The sequence below is a fragment of the Chlorella variabilis genome, assembly GCF_000147415.1.
Source record: "Chlorella variabilis unplaced genomic scaffold CHLNCscaffold_11, whole genome shotgun sequence".
Lineage (NCBI taxonomy): Eukaryota > Viridiplantae > Chlorophyta > Trebouxiophyceae > Chlorellales > Chlorellaceae > Chlorella > Chlorella variabilis.
Window position 1 is genome coordinate 908,667 of NW_005435077.1, and position 13,716 is coordinate 922,382.

A 13,716-nucleotide genomic window follows, 5' to 3' on the forward strand; every position below is an offset into this window, starting at 1 on the left:
TCACGTTTCCGATGGGATCTGTCACAAGTAGCGTTCTTCGCATCTGCTTCCCAAATGACTTGTCTACCCAGTAGCGCTCTTCCCATCCAGGCAGCCCACTCCATGCATGCAGCGACCCCTGCAGCACCCACCAGCCCACTCCCGCTCTTTGGCACAGCCAGCGCTGGCTGCCCCCGTTGCAAGTAGACCCGCTCTGTAGCGCGTCACCAACTCAATCACATGTCATGTAAACAAGTTCCGCAACAAAGAGCCATCCTGGTCCGCAAAAAAAGAGCCATTCTGGGATGCAGCAAGGCATGCAACATTACGCGCATCACAGCATGCAATAAATAAGGTGTGCACCACATTACAGGAGGTAGGGCGCCAGGGGCTTGACTGTGTAGGAGCTGATGCTGTCCAGCAGCCAGCGGCGGCTCACCACCGGCACCCCCGCCTCCGCCGCCTTTTGGTACCACTTGGCAGCCGCCAGCGCCGGCGGTACCACTTTCGGCACCGCCGCTGCAGACGCCGCGCCGCCCTGCTGCCCCGCTGGCCCCGCCGCCGCAGCCGCCTGCTGCTGGTGGGGGCTGCCGCCGGCGTCGGGAGCCTCGCAGAGCAGGAAGCTGGTGCAGGGCCCGCCGCGGGCGGCGCTGTGGGTGGCTGTCGGCGGGCGCGACAGCCGCTTTGCGCCCGCCGCCTGCAGCAGCTCGGCAACCTCACCACCATTGGCAAACTCGCCTGCAGTGGGCGGAAAGGGCGGGCAGTGCAAGCGTGTGGATGTGTGATGCGTCCAGTGTGACGTGCGCTGATCACGGCTGGATGGGAGCGAGACTCGGCGCCCCACACGCCTGCACAGGCATACGACGCCAGGCACGGCCCGGTGGCGGCGCAGTGGGGCAGTACACCTACCTGCGAGGTACACCTCGTACCCGCGCAGCAGCGGCGGCAGGCCCAGGCCCGCGCTGGCCCGCGCCGCCGCCGCGCCGCCCTCGCACCCGGCGTGGTCCCGCGCCACCTGCGCCACAGGCGGCCCAAGGCACACGGCAGCAGGATCGGAGCACAGCTGCCGCGGAGCTCGATGTCGTGCATGAAAAGGTGGCACCCAAACCGACTGTGCCGCCCTCAACTCCCGCTGCCACCTCTCGCCAGCCAACACAGGGCACCTGCCCTCCTGCCTGCCTCCCCCACATCCCATGCCCGTGCCCTCCTTGTTTTTGTTTTGTGTTTGTCCATGCTCCCTCACCATGAAGGGCTCCTCCTCTGCGGGCCCGCCCCGCTGCAGGCAGGCCGCCAGCCAGCCCTCGTGCACCACCGCCTTGGCCCCCGCCACGCCCCGCAGGAACTTGAAGGTGCGCCTGCGGGAGGGAGGGAGGTGGGAGCATGTGTGTGAGTGTGTGTGTGGAGGGGTGGTGATGGGCGTGGAATGTGCGGTGAGGAGCGGGGGCGCACTGATGAGCAGCAAAAAGGGTGGATCAGGGCTGGAAGCTACCTGCAAACGGTGCTTTGCAGCCCGCTCCCCGGCACATGCACATGCCAGCACGGCGACGTGCGGGCCTGCAGCAGCAGCTTGTGTGCAGCAGCAGCAGCGGCAGCGGCAGCGCGCCCACCTGGCCGCCCCCTCCGCCGTGCCGCACACCACATGGGTCACGCCGCCGCTCCACTCCTTTGCCACCGCCGCCCCGGAGGCCGCCGCCAGCTGCTGCAGCTGCTGCCGCCCCGCGGCCGACAGCGACGAGCTCAGCAGCAGCCAGCGAGAGCTGGCGCTGCGGTCGCTCCAGCAGCCGCCGCCGGCCTCGGCCGCGGCTGCTGGCGACGGCGCCGGGGAGGGCGAGGCCGCCGCGGCAGGGGAGGGCGCAGCGGGCGCAGGCGCCGGCTCAGCAGCCGCAGTGGCCGCTGCTGCTGCTGCTGCGGAGGGTGCGGCGACCTTGCGTCGTTTGCCGCTGCCGCCGCCGCCGCCGCCGCCGCCGCTCATCTTGCGCTGGCGCTGCTGCCGCCCGGCGGCCTGCCCGGCTGCTGCCGCTGCCGCCTCCGTGGCCGCTGCCTCTGCTGCAGCTGCCTCACCTGCCTCGCCGGCTGGGGAGGCCACATCCTGCAAGCGCTGCGCTGCGGCCGCGGCCGGCGTGGCGCCAGCTAGGACCGCCAGCTCAGCGCCTGCCAGCACTTTCTTCTTCAGCCCGCACATCTCACACTTGTGAGCGGCGCCCAGGTTGCCGTAGGTGCAGTGGGCACAGTTCCAAGGCAGCAGGCGGGCCGGGATGCGGCGACGCGAGCTGCCCTCTGCACCGCCACCGCCGCCGGTGCTGGCCACCCAAGCCGCGGCACCGGCTGCTGCCGCGGCCGGCGTGGCCCCATCCGCTGCTGCTGCCGCGCTGGGGGCAACCGCTGGCGCAGACTTGCGCCGGGCGGCGGCGGCAGAGGCGGGGCCGCTCGCCGCAGCGGCCTTCTTGCCGCGCTTGCCGCTGGCGGCGGTGCCGGCGCCGCCGTCCTCGTCGCCGGCGGCTGCCTGAGCGGCATCGACAGCACCAGAGGCGCGCTTGCGCCCGGAGGCAGCGCTTCGGGCGCCGCCCTTGGCCCTGCCTGGTGCGGGCGCGGGCCGCACAACTGTTGGCTGGCCAGCGGCGACAGCTGCCTCCTCCTGCACAGTCACCCTGTCGGTCGCCGGGGCGGCCGCCTGCGCCGCCTGCGCCGGCGTCAGCTGCCCGGCGCCGCTGGCGGCCTGGCTGCTGTGGGCGGGGGCTGCGGCAGCCGCCACGGCGGCAGCGGTGGCAGCAATGTCGTCAGCAAGGCCTCGCAGATCAGAAGACACGCCAGGAGCTGAGACAGCTGCCTCCCTACCATACCCATCTGCCTCCTCGTGGCCGCCTGCAGCCCTGCCCGGCGCCTTCCGATGCTCCTTGCCACGCTGCAGGCTGCCGCCAGCCTCGGCGGCACCTTGCGCGGCAGCGGCGGCAGCCGGCTGCCTGCCCTGCTGCTTGTCCCGCGCCTGGCTTCCCTGCTGCGCGGGCGGCAGCCATTCCGTGATTGCCTGGTTGCCTTCCGCCCGCCGCTGGCGCTGCGCTGCCGCCGTCTTGGGGGCGCGCTGCTGCCAGCCGCCGCTGCGGCCGGTCGCGGGCTGCTCCTGCTGCCGGCCGCCGTTCTCCTTGCCTGCGGTCGCTGCGTGAGCGCCAGCGCCAGCACCAGCAGCCTCTGCCTCCTCCTGCTCCTGCTCCTGCCCCTCTTCCTCGCCCTGAGCTGGCTTGGTGCGCACGCTGTGAAGCGACAGCCGCCGCGCATCGGCCGCCGCCGCCGCCGCCGGCTGCCGCCGCTGGTGGCCGGAGGCGGCGAAACTGACGCTGGGGGAGCGATACTCTACAGAACAGTGTGGCGTATGTGTGTGAGAGAAGGTGCGTGTGAGAGAGAGAAGCTGTATGGTGTGTGTTTATGTATTTGTGTGGCGAGGCAAGGGCAGCGTGCCACAGGCAGGCAAGGGCAGGCTGGCGCAGAGGCGAGGCACACGCACCCTCATTGTCGACTCCCGCCAGCCAGCAGATGCCGCCCGCAGCAGGCGGCCTGCACCAGGGGACAGGCATGCAGCTTGATGGCACAGCAGTCGGAAGCGGCAAGTGTTTGGAAAACAGCAGCGGCTGGGCTGGGCAAGGCAGCACAGCAGTGGGCCGCTTCGGCGGCCTTGCCTGGTGGTTGTGTCTGGCGACTGGCCATCGGCAGCCTCCTCCCCCTCCCCCTCCTGCTGCTGCAGCTGCTGCTGCTGCCGATGCCCGCTGCCAGCGCTGCCCATTGCCGGCGACTGCCCGCCGTCCAGGCTGTCCCGAGCCGTCTCAAACAGGGTCAGGCTCCTCTCCTGCTGCTGCTGCTGCGGCTGGTGCCGCATGTGCGGCTGCGGGCTGCCGGCCCCTGCCTCCGCCTCCTCAACTGGTGCCACGTCAGCGTCTTCCCCAGCTGGCGCCACCTCAGCGTCCATGTCGTCGTCCTCGTCGTCGCTGCTGCTCGGAATCAGCTCCTCTTTGTGAGCGTCCAGGTCAGCAAATGCCTGCGCCACAGGCATCACAGGCACCACAGGCACGCATGCGTGGCATCCGACCCAATAGAGCATACCCAAATACAGCGTCCATCCAAATAGATCATGTAACCATGGCCAAGCACCATACATGCACCCGCTGGCCAGGGCACGCCACCTACCAGCACCACCCTGTCCATCGTGTCGTCGCTGCTGATGTCCCGCCGCCCCACCTTGCACTTGCACACCGGGCACTGCGCCTTGTGGCGCACCGACTGCTGGATGCAGCCCCTGCGGCAGCGCACGCAGCCCATGCAGCTTTCAGAGAGGGGAGGGGGTGCACTGCGGGATGACCAGCAGCAGGGCCCGCTGAGGTAGGCGAGCCCAGGTGGCGACAGATGTCGGCAATCGGCGACAGAGAGAGAGAGCGGGGAGGCTGGTGTTTTATTCTGCGCTTTGCAGGCAGCAGCGATGCAGCTGTACAGCGGGCTGAAGCAATGCATGTCGGCGGCCGCGGCCACAGAGGGATGGCAGGGGCGCTGCCCGGCAGGGTGCTGCCTGGCGGCTCACATGCAGAAGTAGTGGCAGCAGGGGAGGCGGGCCACGGGCGGCGACATGACGCACAGGCTGCAGCAACAAAGGGGGTGTGGGTGTGGGCATGGACATCAGCTGGCCGCAAAGTCAAACCACAGCTGAGGGTTCTTGGGGGCGCAAGACCAGCAGCGCCGAGCAAGCAGTGCAGGCGGGGGCGGAGGCGGCGCCAAGTCCAGGCGACACGCCCCCCGCACCAGATGGAGCAGCTCAGCTCCCGCGCCAGCGTCTCAAAGAGCTCAGCCATCCTGCAACCCCGGGCCCACGCGCAGGCTCGCTCAACCAAACTCAAAACGCGTGTGCCGCGGGGGAGGGTGCAGAGTTGTCCTCGAACGTTGTACAATGTGATACGGCAATCTGTTAATCTCACAAAGCGGTCCAGCAGCCTGTTCAGCCGATTCCAGCGGAGGCAAACAACGCAGCAGGCATAGCGTGGCGGCGACCATTCTTCTTCTCCTGACGTCTGTTTTGCACCACTGACCCATAGGATGTCTCATGTGAGTGTATCGTTGGCGCTCACCAGAATGCAAGGCTGCAGGCGCAGCTGGCCGCCTCGCCGCGCCGGCAAACCTTGCCGATACTCGGCCCAGTTGCAGGCGCATGCGCTGCAGCGCCGTCATCAACTGCCGAGGATTGCATGTATCTCATACACAAGGGAAGTTAGACGATGTCATGAAAGTTCCAAGCCGAGGCAGTAAATGGCTAGAACTGCAAGCGGGCGTGAGCAAGGAGCGGGCGGCAGCTAAGGAGCAAAAGCACGCCCCAAAGTGTGGCATTCGCCTGCCAAGGGGGATGGATGAACTTCAGGCGATGGCGCATAATGCGCTGGTGCCTGGTATGGAATCTGAAATCAATTCCGGGAAAAGGGAGCAAACTATTTTTGCCCGCAGTTGGGCGCATTCGTTAGAAAAACGTAATGCGGCGGCAGCTGGCCGCTCCCTGTTCTAGGGAGACGGGCCCAGTGCGGCTGGCATGTCTTGGAATCATTTGAAAAACGTACAGGGAAAAACGTACAGGGAGGAACGAAATGCAGCTGGGAGAACTCCAGGTGGGATGGGAGGCGCTGCGACTTGGTAGAGGCTTTGCTCCAGAGGGCGGAACGTGTTGGTCCCGCATGCATGTTATCGAGCTCAAAAAGCCAAGGCCGTGAGGCCATCATTTGGAATGAATAGGTGAAGGGAGTCGGATGGATGAGTTGGTGAGTGTTCAAGTCTTGAAAGCAAATGGAGGTTGAATGGCGGCTGACGAGGTTCTTGACACGTGACAGAGCTTGAGGGATGAAGCTGCCGCACGTGGGGTGCGTTTCAGAACGCACCGCTGCAGCGAGCTTGAGGGAACATGTGCCGAGCAATGACGGCTAGAAACTTTAAGACTTGATAGTGAAAACCACAGTACGCAGAAGGCAGTGCGGTAAGGCTTGATGTGATGATGACTGAGGTGCCGCGGGTCATGCCTGGGCCAGCATTGCCTGGAGGGATGCCAGGATGGCCGGGAAGGCTGGGCGGGCTGCCGCCTGCGGGTGGGTGCATGCGCTGACCAGCTCCTGCAGCAGCCGGCGGGAGTGCCACCGTGGCGGGAACGCAGCTTCACACATCTGGCAAAAGCGCCGCGTGACCCCGCCGTGGCCTATTGCATGGCTACACTTCACATCCATCCCATCCTGGAGTCCCACCCAGCCCACAAGCTGCTCAGCAGGCTGCAGGATGCTGATCAGTGTCGCACCTGGAAGGCCGGCGGGCACCCTGCCAGCAAGGGCAGGGCGGGGCGCTGCCGCACGAGGTCTCGCATCACCTGCGCCGGCCGCAGCCCCCAGGCAGGCTGGCCGGCATACATCTGCGCAGCGGGTGGGCGCAGGGTGGGAGGAACGATGTGTGCAAGTGCTAGCCGCCCACTGTGTGTGTCTCGACAGCCCTGAGGGCAGACTGGTGGCAGCAGGCAGGAGCAGGGTGTGGCTGCCATCGAATGCAAGATGCGAGCGGGTGGCAGTGGCTGAACGGTGAGCGCTGCAAGGGAGGGCCAGGCCGCTGTTTGGGCCTGCTGCTGCGGGGCCGCCCATGGACTCACCTCCCACAGCAGCACCCCCAGGCTGTAGGCATCGGAGGCGGGGGAGGGGGCCTCCCCAGCCAGGGCCACCTCTGGGGCGGTGGTGGCAAGCATGTCCATGCGGGGTGTGTCCCCGCAGCTGCGCCGCGCCGCCTGGCAGGCCAGGTAGCTGGTGCTGCTGATCTGCAGGGCCGGCAGCCCGGGAGGGGGTGAGCGGCAGGCTCAAATACAGGCAGAGCGTGTCGTGCATGCAGTGACCAGTCACGATTACTGTGTCGCCGATTGGGCCGCTACGAGAGCGGCAGGGCGCTCCCTGGCTGGCAGAACTTGACACCAAGAGGAGATATCCACGCCAGCCGGAGCTGCCCCACACCTTAGCCGCGAAGCCGCGGGCGTCGTCGGGCGCGCTGCACAGCAGCACGCTGGCGCTGGACAGCTGGCCGTGCGCCAGGTGGTGGGTGTGCAGGTGATGCAGGCCGGAGGCCACCTCCTGCGGCAAGCAGGGGGCAGGGCACGCTGCTCTGCTCAGCACAGCATCCAGTAGCCCCCTTGCCTCCCAGCTGCAGTAAGCCGCACAAGCTAGCTGCCTCACTGCGGCCACCAGGCCACTCACGTGCGCCGTGTGTAGGATGGCGGGCAGGCGGGGAGGCTGCCGCTGCAGCCGCGCCAGCCGCAGGGCCGCATCCAGGCTGCCCAAGTCGCTCCGCTCGGAGACGGTCCAGACCAGCAGCTGCCGGCCGCGAGAGCTGGCGCCCTGGCAGTGCCGCGCCCACACGCCATCGGAGCCACCGTGCAGGCTGCCCTCGCAGCACTGGCCCTCACCCCAGCCTGAGCTGGTGTCCCACTCGACGGCGCAGAAGTGAACGCGGGCGAGGCTTGGGTGCTCCAGGCGCGGGCTGCACATGACGTGCCTCACAGCGTGCAGCAGCCGCACTGCTGCCAGGCCGTCTGGCAGCGCGTGGTCGGTTGCCTGCGCCAGCACAGCGCAGCAGGGCACAGCAGGGGTCAGCAGCGCGAGAGGAGTGCCCGGCATGGCAGGGTGGTGCACGTAGGCGCATCGCTGCAACCAGCCCAACTGGCGCCAGGGGGATTGAATCCTTACCGTGACCGCCACAGCCTGGTTGCGCCACGTGCCGCCATAGATCAGGGTGCGTGCGCAGCGCCCAATGACGCCGCCCAGCTGCACCTCCCCCATCGTAGCTGCGACATCCTGCAGCATCCCAGGCAGAGCAGCGGCACGCGGCGCAACTCAGCGGCAGCAGTGGTGCTTGGAGCAGCAGTGCACTCAGCAGCAGCAGCAGCAACGGCAACGGCAGCGATCGGCATCTCTGGTAGGGAGGAGGTGGGCATTTCTGGCAGCGTGGTGGCGGCGGCAGGAGGACCAGGACCAGGCGGTCGCACCTCTGGCTCAGAAACAAATCGCTGCCCCTGCAACGCATCATCGGCACTGGTGGCGGAGAACCCGGCCTCGACATGCCAGGCGCTGCTGTCGCTGAAGGCGGTCAGCGCCAGGGCGTCGTCCTGCTGGATCAGGCCGTCCTGGCTGAGCGGGCTGAAGCCGTCCTCGCTGAGCGGGCTGCAGCACAAGTCCTCGAGTGTGCTCCCGTCGTAGCAGCTGTCGAGCGACAGCCGCCCCGGCTGCTGCATCAGAGCGCTGCGCACAGCCTTGCCGTCCTCGCGCTGCTTGCTGCTGGGGCGGCAGGAGTCGGAGGAGGGGCGGGCGCCCATCGTATCGTCTGCAGCAGTGCCCGCCGGATGCCGCCAGCGTGCGGCGCCGCGCTTGCCGCCGGCGAGTGCATCCTTGCGCTCGGAGGCCTGCGCTGGCCCCACAGCCCAGCGCTGCCCCACATCAGCTTGCCAGATCTCCACTTCCTGCGATGAAACAGCAATGAGCTGCCGTTTCTTGCTGGGGGGGAACAGGCGTTTGGAGATGGCAGAGCTGGCCAGCAAATGTTCTCCCTAGCGGTGCTAGACCGGCCCGCTATGCTCAGAAAATGCTGATGAGCGGGACGGGTGGCGGAGGGGCAGCGGGATGTGCCAACCGGAGCCAATCACAGGACGCAAAGTCCTCAACAGGGCGTTCAGGCTTGCCTGAGGCTGCTCAATTGCTGTTTTGCTGGCGCAGTCGCCCATTGCAGCTCGAAGGAGCGCCTCAGCCTGTCAGGATGTGCGGCAATTGCAATGGGTCACACCGCACAGTGCAGTGGGGCTCCCAGACACAGCGAAGCGAGGAGAAGTGGTGACGGGAGACATGCATACTACTGTCAGCTAGTCGACAGTGGTGCACTTCTGCGCCTTCACGCCATCATGTGCACGTTGCTGAGTACCACTTGGCTGCCAGGGGACTGAAGGCCCAGGCTTACTGCCGGCTGCCCATTTGTCAGCCTGTTTGCCGCCATGAGTGCCAGAGGCGATGGGAGGCTGCCAGGATGTGTCCTGTGAGGTGAGGCTGAGGGCAGGACGGCACGAGGCTGGAGCCGCCGCCGGCACCCACCTCCCAGCTTACCAGGCATTCATTGGCTAACCGGGCGCCTGGTGTGCAACAAATCATGTATTAGCAAGTAGTGTTGAACCTTGCAGGCGCATGGTGGGGTGGGGTGACAGGTCTTCCGGGCACAAGATGGGCCCGCGGCCGCCTCGACGCGGCCGCTCCCCTCCCACCTCGTGGGCTGCAGGAACGGTTGACTGCACACTCGGACCGCCCCGTATTGATCATGCTGCGTATGAAGAGGCATGGCAGGCATGGCGACAAATACAGCATGTAAACATGAAGCCGCACAAAGGGCGCAAGTTGGCGCCGCCACACAACTGGCTTGGCATGCTGTGCTGTCAGCCCTGCCATAACTGTGCTCTTCGTTCAGATCGCCTGTGCCTGTTGGTTATTACAGCCTGCGACGGTGCTGCGGCATAGAGAGAGCCTGATAGGCGACCGCCTGATCACCGCGCCTGAGGTGGTAGCCGTGGGCCTGGCTCACGGCGGGAGCAGCGCTGAGGGTCTTGCGGAGGCTAAGGCGTGAGATCCAGCCCCGCGAGGCCTCCCGACATGGAGGTCGAGATGGGCCAGCCGGCACAGCCCCAACAGGAGGAGGCCTTCGATCTTGAGGTGTGGGGGCGGGTCGTGGGCAATCCCCCGATGCCATGGCAGCACCGCGCCGGGCCAGCAGCACCCGCCACCCCGACCCGCCCGCCCACCCGGCTGCCTGGCCGCCACCCACCCTCCCCGCTGCCGCTCTGGCCGGATGCAGGCCTATGCCGCCAACTACTCTGGCCACGCACGCATCTCCCGCCTGCTCTTTGCCGCCGACCAGAGCGCGGGCAAGCCGCTGGAGCTGGAGGCGTTGAAGCTGGCGGCAGACGCGCTGAAGCGGGTGGGTGGCCGCCTTTTCGCCAGGGCGCGTGTTGTGCCTGCGCTTCTTGCCCTGCTGTCGGCTGCTTGTCGCATGAGCGCACCAGCATGAGCGTCATGCGCAGGGAACGTACAGCTATTTGGCAGCATGAGGCTCAGCATTGCGCCGACGGGGATCGGGGGGCGTGCCGGTTGGCGGGCAGGCGGCCCTGCCTGCGAGCTGGCTCCCTCGCCTGAGCCCGCTTTATGCCCCCCGCCCACTGTGCCCACGCCTGCGCCTGTCTGCTGCAGACTGACGATACCCAGCGGTACGCCGAGGTGATAGAGCGCATCGGTGGGAGGGCCGGCCCGCAGTACGCGCTGGACAGGTGCGCGGTACAGCTTGCGGCTGCTGCTGCCTTGGACATGCTGCCTTGACGGGCGGCCTGCGCGGGGCGCCACAAGCCGCAGCTCGTCAGGACTGTAGCATGGTGGTTCATCAGGACTAGCGTGTTAGCTCGTCTGTCGGAGCTGGTCGGCCGCACCCTCCCACCCCCCACTTCTGGTGCCACTCCCACCAAAAAAATGCAGCGAGTGGATAGAGCGAACGGAGCGGGCCTCGGAGCAGAAGCAAGACAGGCTGGAGTCGGGTGCGCAGCGGCGGTCGCCGCGCCTGCGCCGGCCCTGCCCGCCTGTCTCTGCGCCGTGTGCGCGGCCTGGCGGATGCTTGCCGCGGCATCGGCGCGCGTACCGTCACAATGCAACACCCGCTGCTCCCACTGCTGCAGAGCTGGGCGTTTACAAGAGCAACCTGATTAAGGAGAGCATCCGCATGGGGCACAACCAGCTGGGGGACTTCTTCTACTCCCGTGGCGACCTGCAGGCGAGACTGCGGGGCAGAGCAGGGGGTGGGGGTGGGCAGCGCAAGCTCAGTCGAGGGCAGGCCGCCACGCCACGCTTCCGTGATCCCTTCAGAGCAGCGCGTCTGTGCCCCAGCTGCCAGCCTTGGTTCCTGCCACGATTCCACCTCTGCCACGGCTCCAATCAAGCAGCAGTCATGCTGTGCTGCCCCTGCTCCCCTGCAGAGCGCCTTCAAGCACTACATGCGCACCCGGGACTACTGCACCACGGGGCGCCACATCATCCACATGTGCCTGCAGGGTGGGCAGGAGGGCGGGCAGCCCGCGCGTGCCGCCGCAGCGGCCTGTCGTGCGCCGCCAGAGGCGCATGCGCGGCCGCCGGCCAGGGGCTGGCCACTTCCCGCACTCTCCCCGGCCTCTTGCATCCCCACAACCCCTTGCCATCATTCACACCCCTCCGTTGCCTCGGCTCCTGCCCCGTCTCAACTTCTCCTCCTCCTGCCCTCCGGCCCCTGCCCTCCCTCATCTCCCCTCCCCTCCCTCAACCCCACCCCCCCACCCCTCCTTCTCTCTCCCTGCAGTGGTCAGGTGCAGCATCGAGCTGGGCAACTACATCCACCTGTCCAACTATGTGCAGAAGGCGGAGACGACGCCCGAGGCGCAGGTTGGGGGCTGTGCGTGCATGGCGGGCTCGCTCGCACCTCGATGCAAGTCCAGGCTGGCCCCACGCCCCCGCTGCCTCCATCACACCTCCCCTCTCACCCATGTGTTTTTCTCATGTAGAGCACACACCGCCGCCGCCAACCCTCTTTGCCCATGCCCTCGCCCTGCCGCTCTGCAGACCGACCCGATTGTGATGTCCAAGCTGGCGGCGGCCTCCGGGCTGTACTGCCTGGAACAGGGGCGGTACAAGGCGGCCGCCCTCAAGTTCACAGAGGCAACGCTGGCGGCGGCGGCGGGGCTGCAGCAGCAGGCAGCAAGCAACGCAGCGGCGGTGGCACCGCCAGGCCACCGGGGGTGGCGTTGACAGGCCAGCGCCGGCGCTCGCAGCCATCCCTGCCGCCACGGTTGTCTTAGGCCCTGCCTGCCTGCCCGCAGGTATCTCCTGACCTGGGCAGCACCTACAGGGACGTCATCGCGCCGCAGGCGAGAGCCGCGCCGCGCCCGCGCCGGCAGCCTGGCTTGCCTCCCCCCACACGTGCCATCCCCTGTTGCTCCCACCCTTACCGTCCCCTCTCGGCCCCGCCCTTACCATACTCTCCCGCCCCCTCCACCCCGCCCTCCCGCCAGGACGTCGCGGTCTACGGCGCGCTGTGCGGCATGGCAGCGCTGACCCGCGCTGAGCTGTCGGCCCGCCTCGTGCGCAACGTGGCGTTCCGGGAGCTGCTGGAGGCGGTGCCGGAGGTGGGCGGGTGGGGTGCAGGCGTGTGTGTGTAGGTGTGTGTGTGCGCGTGTGTGTGCGCGCCAGCAGGCAGCATGAAGGCACTGCGCCGATGACACGGTGGCGGGCGGGTGTGCATGTGTGGGTGCATGCGTGTGTGAGTTTGTGGGCGACGAGGCGGGGCCGAGGGCTGCCGTCGGGTGGCTGCATCGGCGGGATGCCGGCGCCTCCCAAGTGCCCGGCCTCCCGGCCGCCGCCGCCGCCGCCCTTCACGCCGCGCCCGACCGCTCCTGCCTGCCTGCCTGCCTGCCTGCCTGCCTGCCCACCTGCCCGCCTGCCCTGCAGGTGCGGGAGGCCCTGTCTGACTTCTACGCCTCCAACTACACCTCCTGCCTCAACCACCTGGACAGGATGAGGTGGGCAGGGCAGGGTGGTGAGGGAGTGTGTGGCTGGAGAGCGGGGGCGTGGTGCTGGCACGGCCTGGCGCCCCGTGGTCCCCTGGCGCTTCCGCTGCAGCGGCACCCCGACTCTCCCCGCTCCAGTCCACTCCCGGGGCCCGCCATTGCTGTGTGACGCGTGCTGCCTGCTCGCCCTCCTGCCTGCCCGCAGGCCCCAGCTGGCGCTGGACCCGCACCTGCACGACCACGTGGCCCCGCTGTACCAGGCGGTACGCAACAAGGCGCTCACGCAGGTGCGCGGGTGCCGCAGCCATGCACCGCGCAGGCTGCAGGCGCGGGCGCGGGCGCTTTGCAGGCGCCGGGGCTGGAGCTGCCGGGCGGCGGGTGGCCGGACGTGTGCGTCGCTGTCGCTGCTGGGGCTGCCGGTGTGCAGGGTGCTTCCTTTCTTGCGCCTGCCTGAAGCCGCTGCACCCCCTGCCGCACCCTCCCGTGCCCTCCTTGCTTGCAGTATGCCGCCCCCTTTGCTGCCCTGGACCTAAATGGCATGGCCGCTTTCTTCAACACCAGCGTGGGGTGAGCCCAGCTCCTGCCAAGTGGCCGGCCTTAACGGCTGCCTCCGTGTCGCTGTCTTTTGGCACGGTCTTGTCCATCTTTCCAGCTCGAGCCGCCGTTCCCCTGCCTGCCGTGCGGCCTCTGGCCCGGCCTGTGTGGCCTGTCCACCCAGCCGGCAAACCCTGTGCGCCTGTCCAGCCCCTGACCAGCGTGTCTCCTGCGGTCTGGCGGCCCGCCCCGCTGCAGCGGTCTAGAGAAGGAGCTGGCGGCGCTCATTGGCAGCCAGCAGATCAAGGCGCGCATCGACAGCCACGCCAAGGTGAGGCGGGGGGCCGGGACAGGCAGGGCTGCAGGGCAGCTGGCCGCAGGAGCGCGCTGGCCAGCTTCGCCCTGTCCTGCAGTCGTGGGCTGCCGCCGCCGAGCAACACTGCCGCCCCTCGTCCTGCTGCCCTCATCCCCTGGCACGGCGTACACGTGCTGTTGCGCTCCCTGGCTTGACGCGGCGCTCAGCTAGGCGCGTGGCTGCCTCCTCGCATCCCCCCCCCCACCCCCCACCACCACCACTTCCCCCCAGCTCCCCTCCTGCAGGTGCT

General features: G+C 68.0%; 3 protein-coding genes across 3 annotated transcripts; 1 reads left to right on the forward strand and 2 right to left on the reverse strand.

Annotated features, from left to right (window-relative positions):
- Nucleotides 1–346: 346 nt before the first annotated feature.
- Nucleotides 347–4,811, reverse strand: CHLNCDRAFT_134421 (hypothetical protein; the record flags this gene model as incomplete). Its single annotated transcript, XM_005847411.1, has 9 exons — nucleotides 347–717; nucleotides 889–994; nucleotides 1,223–1,334; nucleotides 1,587–3,327; nucleotides 3,479–3,528; nucleotides 3,672–4,006; nucleotides 4,156–4,264; nucleotides 4,544–4,600; nucleotides 4,762–4,811. The coding sequence occupies 9 exons, from the start codon at nucleotides 4,809–4,811 to the stop codon at nucleotides 347–349; spliced, it is 2,931 nt and encodes a 976-aa protein (XP_005847473.1).
- A 1,200-nt stretch (nucleotides 4,812–6,011) lies between these two features.
- On the reverse strand, nucleotides 6,012–8,335 carry CHLNCDRAFT_134422 (hypothetical protein; the record flags this gene model as incomplete). Its single annotated transcript, XM_005847412.1, has 7 exons — nucleotides 6,012–6,107; nucleotides 6,287–6,397; nucleotides 6,629–6,790; nucleotides 6,981–7,097; nucleotides 7,221–7,577; nucleotides 7,710–7,817; nucleotides 8,009–8,335. The coding sequence occupies 7 exons, from the start codon at nucleotides 8,333–8,335 to the stop codon at nucleotides 6,012–6,014; spliced, it is 1,278 nt and encodes a 425-aa protein (XP_005847474.1).
- Nucleotides 8,336–9,484: 1,149 nt separating this feature from the next.
- On the forward strand, nucleotides 9,485–13,637 carry CHLNCDRAFT_35625 (hypothetical protein; the record flags this gene model as incomplete). Its single annotated transcript, XM_005847242.1, has 13 exons — nucleotides 9,485–9,710; nucleotides 9,853–9,975; nucleotides 10,245–10,321; nucleotides 10,524–10,582; nucleotides 10,721–10,815; nucleotides 11,018–11,093; nucleotides 11,374–11,456; nucleotides 11,634–11,786; nucleotides 12,083–12,196; nucleotides 12,519–12,589; nucleotides 12,783–12,864; nucleotides 13,080–13,144; nucleotides 13,370–13,637. Exons 1-13 carry the CDS (start codon nucleotides 9,651–9,653, stop codon nucleotides 13,635–13,637), a joined length of 1,326 nt encoding a protein of 441 aa, XP_005847304.1. The 5' UTR covers nucleotides 9,485–9,650.
- Between the last annotated feature and the right edge of the window lie 79 nt (nucleotides 13,638–13,716).